The sequence below is a fragment of the Cotesia glomerata genome, linkage group LG6 (genome assembly GCF_020080835.1).
Source record: "Cotesia glomerata isolate CgM1 linkage group LG6, MPM_Cglom_v2.3, whole genome shotgun sequence".
NCBI lineage: Eukaryota > Metazoa > Arthropoda > Insecta > Hymenoptera > Braconidae > Cotesia > Cotesia glomerata.
Genome location: NC_058163.1, coordinates 26,971,099 through 26,998,809, shown reverse-complemented (window position 1 = coordinate 26,998,809; position 27,711 = coordinate 26,971,099). Strand labels below are relative to the sequence as shown.

The 27,711-nt window shown below is 25.7% G+C and overlaps 2 protein-coding genes across 2 annotated transcripts in view; one reads left to right on the top strand and one right to left on the bottom strand.

The window, feature by feature from the left end:
• Window positions 1-3,164, top strand: part of LOC123267841 (solute carrier family 35 member B1 homolog) — a 33,308-nt gene extending 30,144 nt beyond the window's left edge. The window contains exon 3 of the mRNA XM_044732720.1: window positions 3,145-3,164. The gene's annotated coding sequence lies outside the window, so the exon portion shown is untranslated. The remainder of the gene's footprint in view (window positions 1-3,144) is intronic.
• A 1,903-nt stretch (window positions 3,165-5,067) lies between these two features.
• On the bottom strand, window positions 5,068-27,320 carry LOC123267072 (voltage-gated potassium channel subunit beta-2). Its single transcript, XM_044731564.1, has 11 exons — window positions 27,185-27,320; window positions 26,446-27,027; window positions 24,821-25,069; window positions 22,215-22,438; window positions 14,739-14,955; window positions 10,838-10,965; window positions 10,367-10,573; window positions 10,166-10,260; window positions 7,139-7,195; window positions 6,373-6,600; window positions 5,068-5,718 (listed from the first exon to the last, which is right to left on the bottom strand). The coding sequence occupies exons 3-11, from the start codon at window positions 24,937-24,939 to the stop codon at window positions 5,617-5,619; spliced, it is 1,377 nt and encodes a 458-aa protein (XP_044587499.1). The 5' UTR covers window positions 24,940-25,069; window positions 26,446-27,027; window positions 27,185-27,320; the 3' UTR covers window positions 5,068-5,616.
• Window positions 27,321-27,711: the final 391 nt, after the last annotated feature.

The window sequence follows — 27,711 nt, the reverse complement described above, 5'->3', positions numbered from 1 at the left end:
ATTTAATTAGTTGTTAAAAAATATGTACTAAAGGTGACAATCGATTTAAAATATCCAATTATCGGTTATCGGTAGATTAAAATGCTCGGTTCGATGTACAATGGTGTTATTTTTGGTACCTTTCTTTCAATATATTTATTTTTCATTTTTAATATCAGATCACCAATTAATATCAGATAACTGCCGGGAATAATCATGTTTTACATGATTTTATTTTCAATAACTGCGCGAATGTTATTGATAAAATTTAATTGTCAGCAAAACTTTTTTCTTTTTAATTTAACTACAATGTTTTTTTTGATTTTAAATATCGTGGACGTTTATCGTGTTTAATTTTATAAATATACAATTTTCGAATTATTTAAAAGTTTAAGCTGAAATACTGACGTCGTTGTTATTAGATTAATTACAATTAAAGTTATAATTTATAATATTTACATATGTAAATCATTATTCTTCATTTATTCAATTTATTAAACTCCGATATGTTCTAATTAATTTGTTTACTAGATTGCCGTCATTATTTAAAATTTTTTCATTTCTCTAATTATTTTATTTAACTACCTACATAATTTAATATGTAATAATAAAATTACTCAATGAAGACTCAAGTGGAGAAAATAATTATACTAACTATTTTATTTATTTATTTATTTAATTAATTAATTGTTTATTTATTTGCGTTCTTTTTAGTTTTATTTAAATTACTGTTATTCCTATCTAGAAAGGCTAAAAGTTTTATTCAGCGAAAGACAATTTTACTGAGAACTCACTAAATTATTTAATTAGTTTAGTTATTTTTTTAGTTTTTTTTTTATTTCATCTCACAGGCTTAAGCTTTGAGTCATATTAAAGTTATTATTTCCTCATTTTTTCATGATAAATATTCTTAATCTAAGATATTTAGCGTCAATAAAGATAATTTGGTAAAAACCCAATAATTTTATTTAATACCTAAAGAAATTAAAATTTTTCTTGTTAATTTTTTTTGTTAAAAAAAATTGTTTTTGATTTGAAAAAAAACAAAAAATACAATTTTAGATAGACAACGCAAATTTTTATCCAAAATTGTTTTTTTCTAAAGTGAAAAAAAATTTTTTCAACAAAAATGTTGTTGTAAGAAATATTTTTATTTCTTCAGCTAAAAAATAAAATTTTCAACATTAATTATTTTTTTCATAAAAAATTTTTTCTCTTAATATATCGTTCAGATTTTAATAAAAATTTAGGTAATGAAAATAAATAATATATTAAGTAATTTTCATAATTAAAAGTACAGATTCAGAGGATTCAATAGCAATAATTAATGAAAAACTATAAAAAAATTATCTTTTTTTTCAATGTAACATTAAATAGTTAAATTTCTTCTGCAAATTAAAAGCGACTGAATTTTTTATTAAACACTTGTAATATCTGTGGCACTATTTTAATTATTAAAACAAATAATATTAAATTGCTTGAATTGTAACGTCAGAGTTTGAAAATTTTTAATTTTTTTGCCATACAAAAATATTGTGTGCGTAAAATATACAAGTATGTTAAAATAACCTGACAAAAGTAGCTTTTCTTCGATCACTGATAGAAGGATTTGCTTATAGTTAAAAATATTTGTTATAATATTTAACAAATTATTTATTAGAAGCCATTTTTTAGCCCTTAACAAATATTTTTTAGTATTTAAAAAGATTTATTAATATTTAATAAAAGATTTTGAGATTTATTAAGTACAAACAAATAATTTTAAAAACTAAAAAATATTTGTCTAATACTAAAAGTGGTCTCTAATTAATGATTTTTTTAATTATTAACAAATAAATCCTTCTCAGTGCAATATTATCATTTATAGTCAAAAATTAAAGTATAAAATATTTACTAAAATTTTAAACATTTTTAAACTTGCCGCCTTCGCCATTTAAGTTACAACTCGACCATTTTGTAATCCATTTCGTGTAACATTCAAGTTATGTTAATAAAACTCTAGTTATTTCTAAAGAGTTTTATTTTAACGCAAAAAAAGAGAAAGTAATCAATAATTTAGGAGAAAATAACTAATTTATAGCAATTAAACATTATTTGTTTGGATAAATGCGCTTAATATCATAAATTTCGAATATCTATCACGAAAAGTAAAAATAAAAATCTAGTACAATTAAATATAAACCTCGAGACATGTGAGTACTCTCGCCTGTGACTCGTGGCAACTCGGTACCTCGCGTTTAACACCCGATTGCACTCGATCTACATATAATAAACTAATATTTAATTGTTTTATTAATAATTTCTTATTAGATCGTAGTAAAAGGCAATCTAAAGCGATTTCCTCGATCAACTTTCTGCATTTTTTTTTTAATTAGATTACATTTTTTGCGATAAAAAATATATATTGGTTACGTTAATGTAAAGTATTAATATTATTAAATTGAAAATCCTCCTATGCCCTAAAATTTACGTGTAAAATATTAATAACTAGTTTATTTTTATTTTTATAATTAAATTTAATATAATAACATTATCGTTTTAATTATTATCGCAAGCGTTTGGAATGGTTTTGTTTAAAAAAAATTGCGTTAATCTATAAGAAAAATTCATTTGCTTTTTTATTTTATTTATTCATTACTTCTAACAATTTTTTTTATTTCATACCGGTAATTTATTTTATTTTTCTATTATTAATTAATTTTTTACTTAAAATTAATTATCAAGAGAATAAAATTTTTGACCTATTTCTTAAAAGTCACTTGCAATTTATTAGTTTTTTTTTTTTAAGCGATTCAATTTTTTTTTACATTGTGCGAGATTTTATTAACTTACTCATTTAAAAGTTCTAAAACTGATAATTATTTAGTTGTTCGAATAATTATTTTTTATTACCCGCCTACGCGATTCATACGTGAGCAATCATTTAAAATTACTTTTTTTTATTGGAGGGACATATTTAAATGGACTCTGTGATCACCGTACACCCAGAGAACTTTTATTTAGTTTCATTTTAAATAATTTATCAACATCCCAATTTAGTCGATTTTTTTGACGGAAATTTCTTTTATAAATTTTTAAAATGCAGTTATAGTCTAGTTCTGTTCGCGATTAATTATCAAAAAATGTAAACGATTATTATTAATGTTATTATTATTCGTTATTAAATTATTATTATTATTATTATATATTTGGTATCGATTGTTATAATTTATAATTATATATTAGTTGACGCGTGATTCGTTGGCATTCTCGCAGCTTATTAATTAATAACCCGTAGAAATTCCACTGGGTACAAAAGTGGTTGCTTATACCACTGAAGTTTTATTTTTATCATTTTTCCTCATGAAGAAAATTTATTTTATTGATAATGTGCGATGCATTCAATTTTTATAGAGGTTTTGGACAATTATTTTTTTTAAGTTATTAATTACAAAAAATTAGATATTTCTTTTTTCTTTTAGAATATTGGGACATCATTTTTTCTTCAATACTATTATTTGATTAAATTAATTTTTTTGCGAGTGTGGTTAAAAAAATATAATGTAAAAAAAATACGTTGATAAATATATTATTTAATATATTTTACCATAAGTTAGACCCAAAAATATATCTCTTAAAATTATAGAGGAAAAATAACCAAAGCACAGTAGTGCCTCGCGCCAAGTATTCTAACCTTATTAATTTATATAAATAAAGATGATAACTAAATTTTTAAAAATTAATATAGTAATATTTAATTATTGTATTTCTTAAAAATTGATAATCTTTGTAGATTAATATTTTATATTTTAATCAATTTTTTTTCTTTTCTATTTTTGGATTATAATAGAATTTAAGCTAATAACTAAATTACTTGTTACTTATGATGTAATTCTATAATCTTATAAATTTATAAGCCAATAAGTAAATGAATAAATTAATTGATTAATTAATTAATAAATAAATAAATAAGGAGCTGATTTTCAAAAGAGTATCTTTTCGTATTTTAAATAAGCAGTTTTTTGAACTTTTAAATATCAATTACTTCGAGAATTATAAAGATTTCTAAATGAAAATCGAATTGTAGCTTCATAACCGATAGCACTTTATAGCTAAATTAAAAAAAGTTCAATAAAAATATTTATAATTGAAGATAACCAGTTTTTTGTCTCGATCAATCAAAAATGAAAAGATACCCTTTTGAAACTCAACTCCTTAAATTAATTAATTAATAAATAAATAAATAAATTAATAAATAAATAAATAAATTAATAAATAAATAAATTAATTAATTAATTAATAAATTAATTAATTAATTAACTAACTAATTAATTAATTAATTGATTGAAAAATTAATTAATTAATTAACTAATTAATTAATTAATTGAAAAATTAATTAATTAATTTAAAGTTCTAGATCATGAAAATTTTTTCCCACAATAAAATAAATGTGATTAAAATTGAATAATAGATAAGAAAAATTTCTTAGTTTAAGAATTTTTCTACTTAAATTAAAAAGATGGTTCAAAATTAGTTACTTGATTAAAGTAAATTCCTTTTTAGGCGTAGAAATACTTGGCGAGAGATCTACCGTAAAAAGACCAGCAACAAATTATAATTCCAAAATAAATTAGTCACATTTAATAATCTACATCATATTAAAAAGTTAGTATTTATTAATGTATATGTAATGCTGAGATTAATTTTATGGATGATATAGGCCATCCGTCAATTACCAACTTAAATTTTCATTAACCTGTCAAATTCAGTTACTAACCTCTATTAAACGTCAATATATGCTCTATCTAATAGCATTTTAAAAGTTATATGCAATCATTTTATCAACCTATTGTTCTCTTATAAAAAAATAAAACAAATAATTAATTAATTTTTTACCTTGAAAGATTGAAGTTGGTTTTCACTGTCTGTTTATTCCAAAGTCACGAACAATTTATAATTAGTAAATTATCAATGCAGGCACATTACCATAAATATATATTTCTTCTATGAAGATAACTAAAAAATATTTAAATCTATAAATTTTTGAACGCAATGACTTTTGGTTTTAATTCAAATTATTAATTACTTGTAATTTTAATAAGATTTGTTGATGTTGTTATTATAATTTATTATTTATAATTTAATAAATCGAGTGTGTTTGTTGCGATTACACATTATTGTAAATAAAATAATATTGCGAAGAAAAAATGTATCTTCATTTGGACAATACTGTATACACATGTGTACATTATTATAATTATAACTAATTTTATCGATTAAAAAGTCAAATATCGACAATTGTTATCATTATTATTAATATTACTGTTTTAATATTATAAATACCTCAAGTGACCCGGAATATTGTCGTGGGTTGGTATAAGCTTCGTAACATCTTTAATACAAAGCATTATTAAATATTATCGGAGATTGTAATACTGTTATTACTACAAATCTGCGGTCGGGCTTTAAAGCTGAAATTGCCACGGTGCCCTGAGTATTAAACCACCACAAAGTGTGAATAACTATTCATTGTATTTCACAAAATGATAGCTTATTGGTCGCATCTTTATCTTGATCATTGCTTTGTCCAGTTTCGCTTTTAGGACTTCCAGCTCCATCCACGCTGCCCCCAGTGCTTCCCGGGGGCCCAGCCGATTGTCATCTAAGCGCCAGGGTTGAAATCATTGGTGGTCGGGACGGTTTATTATCTAGTATCCTTTCGATTTCCAACATCATACTCGAATTCAGTTTTGGTATGAGCTGAAATTTTTTTTAGTCGATTTATTACAATAAATCTTTACTACATTCAAAAATGCTCTATCTCTAAGTACATAATTAAGAAATTACCTTGTATCTTGTGAAATATTGACATTTTTTAAAATATAAGCTCATCTTAACATTACACTCATCGAGACCTTTCATTTGAGTACCCACATCAATTTTTCATATATTTTATATATTTATACATATTATATATATGTATATATGAAAAATATATCAAAAATGCATGTTGGTACTCAAATGAAAGCTCTTGATGAGTATAACATCAGGATGAGCTTATATCATTAAAATATATATTACATAATTAAGAAATGACCTTGTATCTTGTGAAATATTGACATTTTTAAAGATATAAGCTCACCCCGACATTACACTAATTGAGACCTTTCATTTGAGTACCCACATCAATTTTTCATATATTTTATATATTTATACATATTATATATATGTATTTATGAAAAATATATCAAAAATGCAAGTGGGTACTCAAATGAAAGCTCTTGATGAGTGTAACATCAGGATGAGCTTATATCTTTAAAAACGTCAATATTTAAGAAAGTACAGTGTAATTTAACAAAAGTCATTGTTTAATAAAGCAAAATTTTAATTTTTTAGTATTGAAAAATAACAAACCTGTAAACTTTGTAAACTTTCATAAAGCTGTTCGATATTTGACGCTCCAAGAAGAAGGCACTGAACGCTTTCGTTTTTGAGGGACCACGCTATCGCCAGTTGCCCAAAGGAACATCCTAATCGATCAGCCAGCGCACATACATCCCGCAATTTATCCGATGGTTTCCTGGGTGGTTCTTCATCCATTGTTCGCTCTCTTATTTCTGGTGTCAGAGGATCACGGCGACTCTGAAGATACAATTGTCATTATTCATATAGATAATTTCAGCTAAAAGCCAATTTTTCATTAAAAATTTACCGTTTAAGTGTTATTTTAACATGGGCTATAATCTAGGGAGCTATTTTCGTAAAATAAATTACTAAAACTAAATATTTAAAATGTCAGGATAAACTAAAAATTTTAATAAAAAATAAATAACTAAAAAAAATCTAGCGTCCACGTAACTATATAGTTATTATTTTCACTATCGAAAATTTGCGAGCTATAAAAAAATTTTTCCAAGCTTAGTTATAGTTTAAAAGTTTTCCCATGATTTTTACGGTAAAAACTAATGAAAAATTTTCTACTTTTTGACATAGCTATGATAGTCTTTCCACATAATCATGCATCGCAAAATTTATATTCAATTTTTTATTCATTATTCTATCTTAATATTTTTTTATGAAACGTATCCAATCTTGAAAAAAAATTATGTCGCAATAGAAATTTAATGGAAAGACTAATAACAACAAACAACAACAATCCAAAAATTAATAAATAATATACTTCTTTGTATAACGATTGTGTTTCATCCTCCGTCCAACTAAACGACGAGTATTTATTCTGTAAGTAATAAAAAAAATCATACCATTTTTCAGGGGATACAAAAATAATAACAACTAAGAATGTAACTCGACTTAAAATCAATTGTACGCTTCAGTTCAACGTACCAGAAATGAGGGTGTGAAAAAATTCTTTTTTATTGCTCTCTAATCTTATAAAAAATTGTATCCGAGAAAAATAAATTATTTCATTGAAAAAAGATTTTATTTAATTATTTTAAATGAAAAATAGAATTTTTTTCGGCAATAAAAATTTTGAATATTTTTGTTACATATTTTATGAAGAAATAAATTTCAAAATTAATTAAATTAATCAAAAATGTTTTATTAAAAAAAAATGTGTGTGTGTACCAGAGTACACAGGTAAGAAGTGAAACTTTTTTATATCATTTTTTTACTATTTACAACTTCACAGAAATTCGGTAGATAAGGCTTAAAAAAAATTTTTTTCCGTCTTAGATCAAAGCTATTTTAGTATTATAGACATGCATACAAATAATATGAGTAATTAATTTTATCATTGATTTTATTATAATTATTGTATTTCATCAATTATGAATGCATTATTATTACCATACTGGACAGCCAACAAACTAAAAATATAAAGTATTATAAAAACCACGGCTGCCTTATTTCAAAACACAGTAACTAACATTTAAAATTTTTTTTCAATTTTCCTTACACTGTAAAAAAAAAACCGGTGTGAGTCCATGCAGTGTACGGTGTTAAAAATTCTGGTGTTAAATTCAACACCGAAATCGGTGTAGCAGTAACACCGGTCGCGGTGTAAATATTTTTTTTCGGTGTTGAATCGGTGTTATAAATTTTCCGGCGTTGATAATATTTTAACTAACATAATTTTTATAATTAAACTTTTTATGTTTAATAATTAAAGATAAATAATAAAAAAAAGTTAATATTTAATTTAGAAAGTTTAAAATATTAAGTAGATAGAAATTTTTGATTAAAATAAATACACTGTAAAAAATTTCGATGTAAAAATAGACCCAGAGCACTTTACACGGCCGTGTAGTGTGAAATAGTGGTGTGAAATTCTCTCGGTATAAATTTTCAATCCGTGTTACTTTAACACCATTATTAAAGGACAATCTTAGGATATTATATAGATAATCGGAAACTCTAAAATAGTGGATTTTAGTAATTATTTCATAACTTTTAAGTATTTTTTTTAAGATTTTCGGAATACTTCTAAGATAATTTTAGAATCAATGCAATTTAGTTGAAATTTTGTCCTTAAATCTTATGTGGAACCTTTTTTGAATAATCTTAAAACATTTTTTTAACTATTTGAGAACAAATTTTGAAGACATTTGAGACATTTTTCAGATATTTTTGAGACAATTTTGGAATATTTTTTGGACAGTTTTAGAGTGTTTTTACAACAAATTTGAAACATTTTCAGAACAATTTTACGACAATTTGAACGTTTTTTAAATGATTTTCATAAAGATAATTTATTTTTGCACAGCTGTAGATTTGTCATGTTTAAAACATCCATTATATTGTGAGAAACATCATGGTTACGATAAAAATAATTATTATATTGTTCCTAAACATTTAATATTGTAAATACTATTTAACTTGTTGTATAACATTCATTAAATCGATTTCTGCGTAATTTTATAAATTGAAAATTCTTAAATAAATGTTACTTGTCTCATTTTGATAAATATTGAATATTAATTGTGTTTTATGGATCATGTAATATTCATACTCCGATAGGTGTAAATTTATTCTACTGTTACACCGGTATTACACCGATATTACACCGGTTTAACACCGCAAAAGAGCACCACTACACCGGTGTTAATACACAGGTGTTACATAGCGGTGTTAAAATGAGTCCATTTTAACACCGCTTTTTTTACAGTGTATTAAAAAAAAGTTTTCCCGCCAAATTGATGACAAATTTGATTTATGAATAAAAAATACTTAAATATAAATATTTTTAAGAAAAAATACTTGAAATTAAGGTCTAAAAGTTATAAAAAATGCAGCAATACTAAAAAAAAATCAGGTATAAAAATTTTGCTGTTACTGACTTCTAAATTGGGCAGCCGACCAGTCTTTAGAAAAAATAAATTTTAAAATTATTACCATTGTTGTAATTATTCAGACTTTGCCATTAATGAATTTAAAAATTAATTAATTAGCTTACAAAAATTATATAATGAACTTTAATATTTATATTCATGTTATAACTTAGTAAAAATAATTCAAAGCAGATATTTAATAATTTACTCAATTACAGAAGTTATGAGTAAATAGTTGGAATTATCTATTCAAAGTAATACAATTATATGATGACAATTAATCTTGTAGATATGCAATGATTTTATAGATTTAAAAATGAATAAATAAATCATTAGAAACCAATAATTAAAAAAGATATACATATTTTTATTTTATAATTGTGTTTTGTTTTGTTTTTAAATTACCATCTAATTTGTTTTTTTAATTGTTTTTAGAATTAATAATGTTTACTAGACATATTTTTTACGTCGTTATACTGAATTTTGATAAAAAAAAAAAAAAAAAACATGTCGCGTAATCGAAAATCGTGTCGATTTTTTTTTTTTATATTGCTATAAGATTTCTCTCATACGTCGATAAAGAAGTTTCACTTAAAAAATGCTTTTATTTAATTATTTTAAATGAAAAATACAATTTTTTCGGCAGAAAAAATTTTGAATATTTTTGATATATATATTTTATGAAGAAATAAATTTTAAAATTAATTAAATTAATGAAAAATGTTTTATCGTCTAATTTAAAAAAAAAATTTTTAAAAGTCGCACAATTAGATATAAATTAATAAAGTAATCTTGAGAAGTGTTTCCGTTTTCTAGAAAACAAACTTTAGAGACCGCAATAAAAAAGATCTTTTCAACACCCCGCTATTACAAATTAACACAAAGTAATATGAGAGATAAATTGATTATATCTTTACCTTGTAGGAGGATCTTGATAGAAAAGAAACTCCGCACTCATCGGGCTTCGAAACCATACCAATCGTAACGGTTGACCACGCCATCAAACCGACGCCTGGAAGCCAATTGAGAAGATCTAATACTTTAGAATAACTTTAAGACAAAGTTGTGATTAGTTTTATTTAATGTCTTAATAATACGTGACTGTTATAAATAATCACCAATTTTGTTGTACAATTCCGGCATATAAAGTTCTGGTTTATCTCTATAAAATAAATGATACTCTGCTTGTTCAACAATTGGCGTAACGCAATTAAACTGTCTGCAATTCGAGTAAGCTTCCATTATTTCAACCGGTGACCATCTTGACGTACCCCAATACATCACCCATCCTCTATTTATAACATAATTCATAGCTCGAACGATTTCTAAAAAATTAATGCCAAAAGATACTTCTAAGAAAAAGACTAGAGAACATTTTTACAATACAATACAATTATTCTAAATAAATAATATTTGTAAAATGGATATGTGATGGAAGTATTTAAGTTTTAGGTCAGGTTTTGTGGCTGATAAGGTTGTAGTTAGGTGTCTGAGACGCTACTTTGTCATCAGCTTTAACCAACGCTAGTACAGTGCACACTATTGATTGTTCTGCGTAGAGATAACCTATCTGCAGAATTTTGGCTTACCTTCCATCGGACACATTGGATCGACCTTGTGAATCATCACAATGTCGATATACGACAATTGTAGCCTCGATAGGGACGCCTGAACGGTTTCGATAATATGTTTCCTGGATAGACCTCGTCCCTCACTTCTACGACACACCGATACAATTATATGTAACTTATGTTATTTTTTTTTAATCTATCAGATCATTTTTAGTGTCACGGAGGTGGTGGGAACAAGGAATAGAATATTACATACCTAGGGCAGTAAAGTAAGACATTTCTTCCTAGATATGCAATATACTTTTTATATGAAACAAAATTAATTGAGGAAGGATTTGTTAATATTTAATGAGCTTTACTAACTGTCAATAATTCATTTTTTAACTTTACATGATTAAATTAATATTTATTAATTTATTAAAAGTTAATAGTGCATATTATTAAAAGAACAAGAAAAATTTTGAGTTATTGCAACAGTCTTGAGTTTAATTTGTCCCTTTTCAAGGTTTCATATCATTCTCACCGATGGTCAATTTATTATGATAAGTATTTAAGCTGCATTTGAAAATTCTCTGTCTCTAGATACATAATTAACAAATGGCCTTGTATCTTAAGAACTGTTGACATTTTTAAAGGTATAAGCTCATCCCGATGTTACACTTTTCAAGACCTTTCATTTGAGTACTCACATCAATTTTTCATATATTTATATATATTATATATATATATGTATATGTGAAAAATATATCAAAAATGCGTGTGGGTACTCAAATGAAAGCTCTTGATGAGTGTAACATCGGGATGAGCTTATATTTTTAAAATATATATTACATAATTAAAAAATGACCTTGTATCTTGTGAACTATTGACATTTTTAAAGATATAAGCTCACCCCGATATTACACTCATCGAGACCTTTCATTTGAGTACCCACATCAATTTTTTGTATATTTCATATATTTATATATATTATATATATATATATGTATATATGAAAAATATATCAAAAATTGATGTGGGTACTCAAATGAAAGCTCTTGATGAGTGTAACATTGTGATGAGCTTATATCTTTAAAATGTATTACATAATTAAGAAATGACCTTATATTTTGTGAACTATTGACATTTTTATAGTTATAAGCTCATTTTGACATTACACTAATCGAGACCTTTCATTTGAGTACCCACATCAATTTTTTGTATATTTCATATATTTATATATATTATATATATGTATATATGAAAAATATATCAAAAATGCAAGTGGGTACTCAAATGAAAGCTCTTGAAGAGTGTAACATCGGGATGAGCTTATATCTTTGAAAAACTCAACATTTAAGAAAGTACACTGCAATTTAACAAAAATCGTTATTTAATGAAGCAAAATTTTATCTATTGCTAGTTATTCATTAAAAGTTAAAAAATATCTATTAACTTTATAAAAAAGAGAAATTCTTGAATCAAAATAAATTTATTATCAACATACGTTTCCTTAATTAAAAAACAATTATTTATTCTTAATAAATAAATAAATTGTTTCCAAATAAATAAATTTATTAACAGTTTAGAATTTTTTTTCAGAGTAGTTATTGGACATTTTTTATATTGATAAAAAAAATATCATTCAAATGTTAAGACTGATGTAAGGTAAAATGAAAATTACGAAACTATACGCTAACAATAGATGTTTTAATACAATGATAAATAAATAAGTATAACACATTAAAAAGCTTGCAGATAGCTAAACGGATAAAGTTTGCGTGTAGGTTGTGCTTAATATTTTCCAAGTAGAAAAAAAAAATAAAAAATTGTTAGCAATTTTTCAAGAGGCCGATATCACGCCCTGTTGAAAAATTTGACGATGATTGATAATTAGTATGGTAATATATGTAAGCTGACAGAGGTGGTAAGCAAAAAATAAAAAATTCCTCACTTGACACAGAGTACATATTTAAAGCATCGCAAATTGCATTAATGAACAAAGAAAAACTTAAAGTGATAATAGATAATAATCTTATCAATATAGAAATTACGACGGATTTAATCGATATGATGAGAAAATAATGAATTTAGATCAAGGTCTTGGATAATAATGAAATAGGTATGTATTATTTATGATTCTGATAATATCAATGAATTATTTTTGATAATATATATTTTATTTTATTGATTACATGACAGTGTGTGGTTACAATTCAAGTATATTGTGTGATTATAATAATAATAATACTGATAATAATGAATGAGTTTTTTGTGGTGGCGACTGTTTGATGCAAATGCTTGTTAATTTTTTATACTGTAGCATGACTGGATAAATTTGCTTTAGTAAATGTTCGTTTTAGGCTGTGGTGTTGTATCAATATTTAAATAGTAACACGCATGGTATTTTTAGATCACTGTGTACTTGTGCTGAAAATCGGTAGAAAATTTTTATTTTTAATAAAATTCATGCATGTCTTCAGTTTTTATTTAAAAGCCTGTATCAAAAATTTTTTAGAATTTTTACTCTACATTTATATTAATTCAAGTAAATTATTACAGATAATTGTAATTTTCTTTATTTATCCAATTATATTTTTAACATTCGTGAATATTAATTTTGGATGAAAATTTTATGTAAAGGAAACTCATTCTTAAAACAATAGTGAAAGAAATTCTAAAAATTTATAATTTTAATTTTGCACACCTCAATTTAAAATGACAACTAATAAATTTATAAGCGACAATTTTTATTAGTTTGATTTCAAAATGTAACAAGTTTTTTATAAAATTTTAATAAATTTTTTTTTTATTTATGCAAAAAAATCCGTTTGATTTTTTTTATGAAGTTCAAAAGAAATTTAAAGAAAATTTTGAGTATTTAATTACTCGATCTATCTCTTTGCAAACGAAAACTCTATGCGATCTCTCGCCACCTATCGGTCTCTACAGAATTACTTACTTAAGCGGCTAAAAGGCTTAAAAAATACTCCGAAATTGTTCTTCTCTTCTTACAAAAAATTAAAAACTTAAAATTTATTATAAAATATCAATTTTTTGGTAATCGGAAAAAATAGACCCGGAAAAAATTTTTAAAAATTAATATTATTTCATTAAAATTATTATGAAAGAAAAATTATATCACACCCACAATTTTATGAAAATTAATTTAGCAGATATATAATAATTTTTAAAGTCTTTTTAACAAATAAATGATGGCAAAAAAATGAAAAAAAAAATTGACATAAAGAAATTTTAACAAATTAAAAATGTAATTTTTCTTAAATAATTTTTTAGAACAAAATTGTTTGTCAAAAAAAACTTAAAAAATGGTCAGCTGACTGCTAACTTTAATGTCATAATTAATTTAGCATATTTTTAATAATTTTAAGAATTTTATAACAAATAAATTATGGCAAAAAAATTTTTTTTTTAAAATTGACATGTGAAAATTGAAAAAAATAAAAAATGCAATTTTTTAAAATAATTTTTTTGGACAATTTTGTTTGTTAAAAAAAAATTAAAAAACAAGCACCGCCAGAATGATCACTCTATTTTTTGTTACAAACAAAAAAAAAGAAATATTATTATTATAATTTTTATTTTATAATAATTTTAATGAAATAATATAAATTTTTTCCAACTTTAAACTTTTTTCCGGGATTTCAATTTTTTATCAACTTTTAATTTTTTTAATTTTATAAAAAACTATATTTTATTTCATTATAACCGAGGCGTGCATTTTGTTAAAAATTCCACCCCTACAGAGTAATTATGAGTAAAATAAATAGCAGTAATAAATTAAGCGAGTTATTAGTCAAATCCAGTACATGTGTGTGTGTGTGTGTAGTGCAGCCAATGATAAATTAAGTGCATGATATCGTATTAGTGAAAACAATTTGAGGGATGCTTAATGGCATAATGGTGGCTCGTAACTTACTTGGTGCTCCAGTAGATTTTAGTGGTGACAATGTAGCTGGAGCGGTTCCAGCCCCGTCGTAAGAGAATACGACCAAGTTGGATTTCAGCCCTATGACCACTGTGCGCTTCACTAAGGTCGAACACATTGATACCACTGTCATAGGCCAAGGCCACAATAGCTTCTGCTGTTTCCTCGCTGGTGCATCCACCCAACCCGCCAAATGTTGTCCATGTACCTAAATTAACAGTCAAGAGAACATTTCTCGGTTAACTATATTATTCACATTTCTATTGGCTCACCATACATATCCATATCATGTGTGCGCTTACATATTATATCTCACCCTCTACAGAGTACTGTGTTTATCAACTACACATACACCTCTATTGATTCATCTCTGATAAAGATGATCCATAGTATAAATTCAAGTGGCTTATATATATATCCTCTCAATATTTCCAACCTACTTCAATTTAGTTCGGTGTATTCGAAAGTCATTATAATATGATTCGGTTTATTGCTACTTCAAATCTATTGTTATTTTATCACTAATATTGACAGCTGCTACTACGCCCACGTTAAGTCTGTTATCAAACTTATTATTATTTTTAAAAGATCATAAGTCAAGGGGGTTCTTGACATTTTCGTAATAAATTATAAATCTTATGAATTTCATATAAAAAAAGTTTGGAAAATTCAAAAGTGCACGCCTCATAACGCTCATTCATTTTTTAAGAAAAAATAAATTGTGTAACTGATAAAAAAAAAGAAAATTATAATTAAGTAATTTCTTACAGAGTATTTTTTTTTTTTTTTAAATATCAGCGCCCTTTTTTCTTGTTATATGCGCACGCAGTCTAAAAAAATCTAGCTTTATCAAGTGGCGCTACAGTTTTCACGTGACAAATAAGAAAAATTCATTTGTCTTTGTACGGTTATATCGTAATAAATTTTAATAAAAATTCAATTTATAAAAGAAATATGTAAACTAAGCTACTGATATGAAATACGGACCCAGTTCATCGCATTCGTAAACTAATAAAAAAGGTCCGGTCTTGAAATATCCATTTGTTCGGGAGTAATCATTGGTACATCCAAAATGGGGTGACATCCGGACGTCCACGTAAAATTTTTTTCAAAACGTTTTTTTTTTTCAAAATAGCTACATGAAATGATTTTAGAAAGTAAAAGATCGTTTAATTTAAGTGTTTTCTCCGTGTACATCTGCTTATATTATTGTATAAGTGTAATATGGTTGTGATAGAGACATTTAAAGATCACAAAATTGCTTGACCTTGACGAGTCGAGTATAAAGCACAACCTCACGCGCTTCGCGCTATGAGGCGTGCAAAATGTGAATTTATAAATGGGAGATAAGCAGTCAATAAACTTTCAAAATTTATTATAAATTATACAATGTTATTATTTGTCTTGTTTGTTGAATTTTGAGTTAATAAGATTCTTATTTAATGTATTATTATTATTTTGCTTATTATTAAGAAGATTGTAGGATGAAATTATAGTATCTGAAGCAAGTTTCAGTGACTCAAATCCGCTTGAAAGATTTTTTTTTGTAATCTTACTTATTATTGCCCACCCCCATGAAAAAAAATATGTATATAGCAAATATATTTTTAATAACTAACTTTTGGCCGATTTTCATATATATTTTATATATTTTAAATATGTTCAAGATATATTTTAAAATTCATAACTAAAAATAAAAAAAAAATATAATTTAAATAAATCTAAAATATATTTAAAATATAGATGAAAATCGGCCAAAAGTTAGTTATTAAAAATATAGTTACTATACATAATTTATATATTTTTTATAGATTTCGAAATATATTTTTTTTTCATGGGGGCAATTTTGAAATACAGTAACTGTAAAATTTTTATACTTGATTTTTTTTAATATTGCTGCATTTTTTATAACTTTTAGATAACTTAATTTCAAGTATTTTTTCTTAAAAATATTTATATTCAAGTGTTTTCTATTAATTTGGCGCACAAACTTTATTTTAATAATAAAAATTTTTAAAAATCTTAAAATTGTCAGTTACTGTGTTTCCAAATTTGGCAGCCGGTAAATCGAGAATTATTTATTTAAAATTGTCTTAAAATAAGCTAATTCATTTTCAAAATTAATTAGAAAAAAATAATTTATTTGACGATTAGCAAATTTTTATTAAGTATAAATAACTTGCATTTAATAAATTACTTGTTAACTGTTGATAAATATTTATTAAATCAGCTAATGTTAAAAAATCATTTATTAAAAGTTATTAAAATTTATTAAATATTCCATAAGTCTTTTTATCAGCGTGTTAAAATTGAAAATTGTTATTTATAATGAAACATAAAAATTTGAAACATTTTCATGGCAAAATATAAAATATTCATAATTTTTTATCAATTAAAATTCAATAATTTTCTCTTAGATTTTTAGTCGAGTTCAAAAGTGTAAATTTTAAACAATTTATCTTATTCTTAATATTTTCTTTGATATTTAAAAATTTTCAATACCACTTATCCATTTATTGAATCAATTTAACAATAAGTATTAGTAAAGTATTTACTTAAATTCAGCAAAAGACAAATAGAGGTAAAAAGTTGAAGAAATAAGTAATTGAAAAAGAAATTTTATCGAGTTTAATAAAGTTATTGAAACTTTAGATTGACTCATTCATATATTTTATAGATATATATATAAGGATCCTGCTTAATGCTGAAGTTTTGAACTTTCTTAACGAAGACTGGATCAAATACACACAATTAAACAATATAAAACTGTTTTAATTATCGAAAATTAAATTTTTTTTTAATTGATTAGCAATAACCGATACTGTAAAATATATTTATATAAAAGTTTAAATGACAGTAATGGAACATTTTTCTCGATATTTTCGAGGATAATTAAAACTGGTATGTATCGATTAGCTATAATTGAATTAGAAACTAAATTTTGCTTGATCGAGTGTGAATATGAGTATATATTTTTCTTTGTTGTTTTTATAAACAAAGTAAAAGTCTAACAACTTGGAAAAAAATTGGGTTTATTTTTAAAAATAAATCCAATTGGTTATTGATCAGTTTAATCAGAATCCGTTTGTTTATCGTTAGTTTAAAAATAAGTATATAGTAATCAAGCTTAAATGTAATTTGGCTGCGATAGGAGGAGGAGGAGGCGGCTAAATTTGGACGAAAATAGCCATCGAGGTGGTTAACTGGGTCAAATTCACCCCCTGTGGTGTAGAAGTGATGCCACATGTCAATCACGGGTCAAATGTTACGAATAGTTTAAATTATTACGATAAATTTAATAACATTGTGTATAATGACAGTTCATTTAATTATTTCAATAATGTTTATTTCATGGAAACATGTTAAATGTGTCTGTTGATATAATTTACTGCGGGTATAAATTCAATAATTCACTACTAATTTTACAATATAATTCTAATATTAAGTAATATTTATTTTATTGAAACAACTATTTTATTCTATTGTTAAGTTGCGTTACCGAAATATCACAAGTTTATATTAAAAGTGCTTATATTGGATATTAAGGCAGAATTATCACCGCAGTTAAGATTTTAAATAAGTAAAATAACTAGAAAAATTACATTATATAATGTAAACGTGGCGCTCCGTGATGAAAACTAGAAAAATTACAGTTTCAGATTGTAATTATTACAGATTTTGTAAGAATTACATCAACGGTCTAATTAGCAATTTGTCTAACTCCTTATTTTTTTGAGGGTGATTTTTTAACATTTTGATGTAGCAATAATCCAATTATAAATTATTTGAATAATTCAAACCTAAATATTATATCTCTATTAGATAATAATGATATTAAATGGTTTTTTAAAGTGATAATATATTTTGAACTAATTGTTTTTTTTTTTTGTGCAAATAGAAGATTCTCTAAAATGGAGTTAGACAATTTGCTAATTAGAACGTCGACATCGTAAAAAGTAAATATTACATTGAAAGTTCTGAAAATTAACATTCAAAGTCTGAATTAATATAAAAATGTCATTTCGAACTGTAATTTTTCTAGTTTTTAATACCACGGGACACTTATTACTATTTATAATGTAATTTTTCAAGTTTCCTTTTTTCCGTAAAATTAACTGGCACGCGTGAGAACTTCTATCCAATTTTATAAAATAAAATAAAGTTCATAACATTTATTTGTTCACGGAAGCGTAATATTTCAGAGCAGCGAATCCCATTTTTTTAGAGGCTTAGATGATTAGTTCTTTTATCCGCAAGGCTTAATGGTCTAAGTAATTAAATTAAAAAAAAAAAAATCCAAAATTTAATGACTCAAAATATGCACTTAAAAACTTATATTTGTTTATATATTTAACTTGGTAATTTCGGAAAATGTTGTTTCTGTCCCAAGATTTCTATTGGTGCAATAAAAGTAAACACTGTCAGGTAATATTCTCTATGATAGCACCCTGTTAGAATAATGTGATGTGCAGTTTAGCCATAAATAATGAGCCAATCCTCCATCGTTATTAAAATGTACAAAATTTAACTTTCAGTGCGTAGATTGCATAAAATTAATATGCTAAATTAATTTGAACAATCAAAGAGCGACCGAGTCTTTGAAACAAGATAATATTGAGAGCAAATATTGTCTATGATAATATTATGGATGAATTATTTCACTGAAATAGAAAATTTATAATAATGCACGAGAATTGAGAGAAAATGATGATATAGAAATACAACAAACTATGCTCATATAAAAATATAACTAGAGCAGCAGTCCGCATACACGTCAAAGTGATAAAAATGAAAAAAGATGCCAATATTGCAAGTTTATTTTATTGACAAGTGAAAAAAAATTCAATATACCAGAGAACTATGTGACGTTATTGTGCTTAATACAAGTATGTAAACATATGCAAGCGGTATAGTATAAATACGCGATTCAGACAATGAATTTCAAGGGAATTCGCGAGTTCAATTCATATTTTTAAATTAAATTTCAATTCTGATGATATTGTATTCTACATACAGGGAAAGTAAAAAATTACGACAGAGCTAAATAAAAAGATACTGAGATATAATACTAAAATAAAAAAAAATATAAATTGTACGGGGGGCAGTTGAATCGACTTTACGCTTTTCAATACTCAATCAATACCTTTTCCTGTGATTTCAAGAGTATTTTAAGAGTAAGACCATAAAGGAAGAAATAACATTTTTTAAATATAAAAAAAACACGTATTTATTTTTATTCTCCAAAAAAGCTTTTAGTTTAATAACATTCTTCGTGTTTTTATTACGTGAACGAAAAATATTGTTGTCCGAATAAATTTTTAGATGAAAATCCTTCAGAAGAAAAATTTAGGTTTGTTTTTTGCACGCCTCATAAGCGAAGCAAATGAAGTTGTGCTCTATACTCGCCTTACAATAATCAAGTGATTTCTTGAATAACTAAAATTGTTTCTATTTACATATAAATGTAATGGAAAAACACTAGTTTTAACACTTATGACATTTTTAAAAGACATTTTGCTTTTTAAATAATTAACAAAAAAATTATTCCGTGGACGTCCGGCTGTCAAATGTACACAGTAAAAAAATTTTCGTTAAATTTAACACAAATATTTGTGTTACGGACTGTTTTTACACAACCTAACGTTAATTCAACATTCTAGTGTGTTAAATCAACACATAAGAATGTAAAATTCTACACACTACACTGATAGAAGGATTTGTTTATAGTTAAAAATATTTGTTAATATTTAACAAATCATTTATTAGAGACCACTTTTTAGTCCTTAACAAATATTTCTTAGTATTTAAAAAAATTTATTAGTATTTAATAAATTAATATCAGATTTATTAAATACAAACAAATCATTTTAAATACTAAGAAATATTTGTTTAATACTAAAAAGTCGTCTCTAATAAACGATTTGTTAAATATTAACAAACATTTTTAACCATAAACAAATTTTTCTATCAGTGTATGTATAAAAACTGGCGTGTTCACGATAATTTCCCAAAAACTTAACTGATCAAGTCCATTTATTTTTTCTACGCTTCAGTATGATTTAAAATTAAGTCCTTTTGAAGATCACGTTCTAATTCAATGTAGTTTATTTATAATTAGCAATAAACTAAAAATCCACTGATCGTTTGTATATCTATATCTATGTGCAGACTAGCCGACACAATCTTTGTGGAGGGGTGTGCTATCCCTTATAGTAGCACTGTAAAATACCTTGGGGTGATTATAGATAGTACTCTCTCATGGGAGAACCAAGTAACAAATTTGTGCAATCGCGTTATGAGTATTCTAGCACAGCTAAAAATAAACAATGAAATATTTAGAGAAAGTTTACGTATTAAGCTAGTATCTACTTTAATAATTCCTCTCTTTGATTATTGTTGTGCGGCGCATACCAATATGTCAAACGAATTGTTATTAAAGATGCAGCGTAAATTGAATTCATGTGTTAGATTTATCTATAAAGTATCAAAATATGAACATGTTACTCCATATTTCAAAAAGTTGTTGGCTAAAGCTTGCAGCGAGAAGAGATTATTTAATTGGTTGTCTGTTTTATAAGGAAATTCGACTAAATTATCGGCAGCTATTCGGCTCAAAACTAGACTTTTTGCCTGTAGCACTGCGTAGAGGTGATGTCCGACAAGACTATCTTCGTATACCTTAGGCTAATTGTGTCATGTATGATAATTCATTCTTAATTCATGGCATACGTATCTGGAATGCACTGCCAGCTGAGACTGTGGCTGTAGATAATTTGGTTGAATTTAAAAATGCTTGCTTCAATCACTTTTTTGAACATGACAATTAACAATTGCAATCTTTATTTTGGATCTTATTTAAATATTTTTTCTTGTAGAATTATTATGACTTTAAATTAAGTTATTTGTTTGTATTAAATAATCTATTTGGATTTTATAACATTTGAAATTAAATCTAATTGTAAACCTTTAATTAGTTAAGTAATCTTGTAACCTATGTAAACCAATGTAATTTAAATATTGATGGCTTTGAGGGAGCTTAGGTTCCAGAGCCAAATAAAATTGTTTATCTATCTATCTATCTATCTATCTATGTATATAAGGTTTGTTTACAACACATGCGCATTACGTTTATTTTCTGGGTGGACAATAGCGCGAAACATTTAAAAGTATTTTATTTTAATCATCGAAAATGAGATTATGAGGCGTGCACTTTTTAATATCTAGCGCATTGATGAATCTTATTGTTATATTGGGACCTCTGTCGGGAATTTAAAGTTTACGGACTTGATTGATAAGGCTAGGTGCCATCAACTGAACGTTTAAAAGGATAAGAACAAAGAAAATATAATTGAAAAATAAAAGTATAAAAGATTTTCCGTTTCTATGGCGTAGCACGAGTTTAATTAACAGACAAAGCGAACTATCAATAATATAAATATTGAGTAAACTGAGTAAGTGAGTTCTTACCTAACCCAACATTAGAAACACGAAGACCGCTTTTACCCAAGTTGCGGTAACGAATACCCGGAGATGGATGTTGTGAACGTTGGCTTTGGGACGTTATGCAACTCGTCAGTAGTTGTTCTTTTGTACCTTGCTGCGTCGTACTACAATGGATCCCCGAGTCTGCACCACCAGTACTACCATTGAACTCTTCCATACAATCAAGACTCGCTATAGGAGCACGACACCTGAAAAATACCGTCATTGTTAAAGACATTTTCCAACACCAGTTGATAAGCTTTTGTTTTTCTGTTGCTTTTATTTTCAACAAACCAACGGTGAAATAAAAATATAAATCAATTACCCCGGTAAATAAGAGCGTATTTTTTTTTTTTTTCGTTGATAAAAATTTTACCTTATGATAACAGAAAAAAAAATTATTAAAATCCTCGAGGCACGCTTCGCTCCACTCGTTTTTAGTATAAAGAAAAAAATAAAACTGACAGAGCCTCGAGCTCCGGCTACGACAGTAACTATAAGAAGTCTTTGAAGTCTCCAATTAAACTTTGTCACCCTGAGCATCAATTGTCGCACATATTCCCTTCTTGCATGAATTATTATTTATATTGTTCTAAAGTTTTCGTATACTTTTCATTATTTTGCACAAAAAATTAAAAATTCAGTTTTTTTTTTTTAGACTTTCTTAAGAGAATTTTATAGTAGCTTGCTTGTATTTAATTCGTTAATAAAAAAAGAAATGAATTTAACTAATAGAAATAATTATTTTATTTCTTACCTATTACTTTTTCAAGATGTAAATTTTTTTATTTATATATTTACCCACGGGTTGAAAAAAATTCAAAGTACATTACCTACTTCTAATAGTGAGCGGACAAAATGAAACAATAAAACATAAAATAAAAGCATGAACAAATGACGTTCTCACTAGCCCAACAAAGAATTGTTCACAAGAGCATTGTTCACAGTGTTGAGCAAAAAACTTTTCAGTGTTGAAAAGAAAAAATATATGTATGTGAATGTAAAAATAATCAAACACAAAAAGTGTACAAGCGATTCACACTTTGCTTGACATTTTTGGTTCATCCAATGTTTTTGCATAAAAAACTCTTACTTCGGGTTTCTTTGACTGTTTTACTGAGAAACTCTCATAATACCGCTCACCTTTTCATCAAAAATTGAAGAAATGATTTCTTAAAAATATTAAAATGTAGTAACTTTAAAATTTTTGAAAACTTTTTCTATTGTTTTTGTTTTTACGCTGAAGAAAATAGACGATGCTATCTATTCTTCTGTCTATCTATCTATCTACTTGGTAAAAAAAAATAATTTTGATTCAAGGAAATTATATTGAAGAAAAAAAATAAGGATATTTTTATTTCCTTTTAAGAATTTTAAAATCTTCTGAGTTCTTAAATTTTACAAAAGAGAATACAAAAATTATCTGTATTATGATGAGAATAAGAAAAATTTTGTTTCCAAGATAGTCGTTATATGATAAAATCGGTTTTTTTAGTGAAATTTAGTGTCATTGCAAAGATCTAGACTTGAATTTGTACCTTTTCAAGGTTTTTCAATCTCTATCTGTAGATATATAATTAAGAAATGCCCTTGTATCTTGTGAACTATTGACATTTTTAAAGATATAAGCTCACCCCGACATTATACTCATCGAGACCTTCTATTTGAGTACCCACATCAATTTTTCATATATTTTATATATTTCACAAATACCATATATATATAAAATATATAAAAAATGCCATGTGGGTATTCAAATGAAAGATCTCGATGAGTGTAACATCGGGATGAGCTTATATCTTTAAAAATATCAATAACTAAGAAATGACCTTGTATCTTGTGAATTATTGAGATTTTTAAAGATATAAGCTCATCCCGATATTACACTCATCGAGAGCTTTCATTTGAGTACCCACATCAATTTTTCATATATTTTATATATTTATATATTTCACAAACACCATATATATAAAATATATAAAAAAAGCCATGTGGGTACTCAAATAAAAGGTCTCGATGAGTGTAACCTCGAAATGAGCTTATATCTTTAAAAACGTTAATAATTAAGAAATGACCTTGTATCTTGTCAACTAATGACATTTTTAAAGATATAAGCTCACCCCGACATTACACTCGTCAAGACCTTTTATTTGAATACCCACATCAATTTTTCATATATTTTATATATTTTATATATATATATATATATATATATATGTATATATGAAAAATATATAAAAATGCATGTGGGTACTCAAATAAAAGCTCTTGATGAGTGTAACATCGGGATGAGCTTATATCTTTATAAATGTCAATAGTTAAGAAAGGAGTAAGAAATTTGTCAGTCAATTGAAATTTTTTACACAAAAATCAACGATTGTATTTATTAAAGGTAATTACGGCAATCCGTAGACTTTATTATGAAAAAAATCGGATAACCCGCACAGAAGAGTACAATTATATTTTAATTACTACAGTTAAGCCGTTACTTGTGAAAAAAATGTTGTCTTGTTATAGAAATAAAAAAGTTATAGCACGAGGTAAAAAATAGTAATTTGATGGTATTAATTAAGAATAACAAAGTAAATTACCGATAAATAGTGGGCAGTGGATATGAGTCGTCGTCCTCCATGCTGCTACTAGCGTTATTGTTGGTATAATTTCCCGCAGTTGAAGTATTCGCAAGATTGCATAGCATTAATTGTGACATAACTAATTCTAACGGCTGTGATTCCGCTAACGTGCACCAGCGCGTGCTCACTATTCAGTAGTGGTATGCACATTCGTTTTTAATTACATCCAATTGCCCCAAAGTGTCCGCAGTTTAAATCACCACGGATCTGTTTTCAACAAATCAAAATTTATAACTAAATTCTTCTTTTTAACAATAAATCAAACTTTGTAGCACAAATTTACATTAAAGAAAAAAAAAATCAAAAGACCAAAACAAAACAAAAGGAAGTTATTCGTTCATTAAAAAGTTTTTTAAGTACGTAATCCGATTAAAATATAAAAAAGCTCAATTTATAATTCTTTGTATCGCATTAAAAATTTTTTTTAAAGAGAACAATAAATTTAAAAGTTATTTATTGTGCGGAATATAATTATGAAGTACGGACTACTGCAGTAATAAAAGGTCATTAACTTGTGACGTTAACACGGAAGATTTATCACTCACTAACGATTTAATTTTATATCGTCTATTTTAAGTTTTAAATTAGAAAAAATATTTATTGATTGAGAGTTATTTTTATGAAAAATATTTTGGACAAAATTCAGTATCAAATTTTTTTTTTTCATTTTTAATTTTTATTTTTATTGATAACGAAGATTTCTGTTTGATTCGTCCTCGTATTGATTATAAAATTTAATTATTATTATCTAAGAAAATAATTTCGTAAAAGAAAAATATTTATTTTGCAAATTTTTGTGTATTTACAACAAGCTTATTTGTTTATTATTTTTTTTTTTTTTTGATAAAGATTTTGAAAACTTTCTTCCCTAAAAGTTTTATTAATTTAATTATTTTTCAAAACTTGTTAAAAAGCTTAAACTTTAATTATTTTAATCATAAAAAAATTAAAAAAAAAAAATAAAGTTTCCTTAATAATTACAAAAAAGTTTGTTCAAAAATTGAAAAAAATACGATTCTGTCCAAAAAAAAAGTATCAAATTTATATTGCTGAGGATTGAAGTTAAAAAAATAAAAAAAAAAATATTCCGCCTTTAAAAACCAATAAAATAATATTCAGAATATTTATTTGGCCCTTTTGAACTGCCAATCAACGCACAGACTATAAATACCAAACATTGAGTAATTAAACTACACAACTCTCAATAAATAAAGCTAAATTAAATGACCTCAAAATTTACCCAGTAAATTAATCGAAATATACAAATACTTCTCGACAAATAATTGAGTTTAATTAGATAAATTTGTAACACAAATGTGATATTACATTTTAAATTTCAGTAAATATAACCATAGTAAAAAAAATAAATATCTTTTAAAAACCCGCTTTTGTAAGTTTGCACAGAAAAATTAAAAAATCGCGTCAATGCGCCGAACTAAATTTAGGTCAAACTTTTAAATATTCATCGTCCAAACATCCGCAAAATTAATCTAAAAAAACTTGAAAAATTTTTATATTTAAAAATCTTGTTAATATTTATTTCCACCCACAATAATAAACAAAAAAAGGTAACATACACATACAGACAATGAATTTAAAATATCATATCCTCCTCTTCTTTTTATTGCAAGTATTAGGCACTATTTTATTGAAACATGAGGCACCCACAAATATTTATTCACATTTATTTATCAAAGTATTATTATTTAATAACTATTGTAATTATTATTTAATAATTGAAACAAACATTGGACACTGTTATTATTTACAAGTCTGGTCGATATGAGTCGGATATGTCGCAATTTCTAATCCCTCTAAAAACTATGTAACAATGACGTAATTATGACAAACCGTAATTAATAATTTAATAATTAAATTTTAACACGATCACCAGAGCCGTCAAATAGCAAAGCGCGTGGGCCCGTTTAGTTACAAACCATCTAAAGTCTCTCAATTTAAAATTACAATCTCTTAACAACTGATAAATATTAAACAGCGCGTAATTAATAACAATTATTAATAAATATAATTATAGTCTCCCAGCGTCACGTCATTTTAAGTGTCTATAAACCAATAATAAAACCTCCAAAATCCTACGATAGGGAATATAATGCTCGTGATTTCAATTTAGTCCTCATATGTAATTACTATTTTCACCACTTTAACTTTCCGGATAAAAAATACATTTATAAACATTGTTTTATTTACAAATTATTAAATATTAATAATTAAATAAATATTAATAATTAATGAATTATGAATTATGAATTATTAATAATCGATTAAAGATTAATAATTAATAATTAATCCGGCAACACATACACAAATAGGACATATAAATTTACATATACAATACATATGTTATATTAACGAAAGAATTAGTAAAAATAATAATTATTTTTAAACGGCAAGTGTTGTGCTCCCCTGCCACGGTAGGCAACACTGCGCGGTCTTCAGGTACCGTAACAAGGGGTGGACGGTCTGTTCGCACTGGGGGTCGATTTGGGGGCAGGTAGGGAAGAGGGTGAGCAGTGGATAAGATTCTCACTAAGTGAGTGCAAGAGAGACAGTAGTCATTGAAGCCGAAGAGGAAGGGTAGTTGCAAGGGCGCATGACTTCTCTGCATCCAGCGCATGGATCGACTCTATTCACTCACTTCCAGTTTCTGTCTTTATTTTAATTGCATGTATGTTCTATGTTCTATGTTCTATGTTGTATGTTGTATGTTGTATGTTGTATGTTGTGTTTGTGTGTCATATGTGAGATAGGAGGATCCACGCAACTGCTTTGTGTTAAAAACTTAAAATAGTCAAAAATTTGGGTGGATTCAAATTTTTACCGACAAATTT

Excerpts from the sequence above, each read along its gene's own strand:
- LOC123267072 (XM_044731564.1), bottom strand. The coding sequence starts at position 24,939 with ATGTCACAATTAATGCTATGCAATCTTGCGAATACTTCAACTGCGGGA. Across the intron at positions 10,261-10,366 it reads GGAATTGTACAACAAAATTG|GCGTCGGTTTGATGGCGTGG; the intron begins GTGATTATTTAT and ends ATTGGCTTCCAG. Across the intron at positions 5,719-6,372 it reads AAAGTTTACAAAGTTTACAG|CTCATACCAAAACTGAATTC; the intron begins GTTTGTTATTTT and ends AAAAAATTTCAG.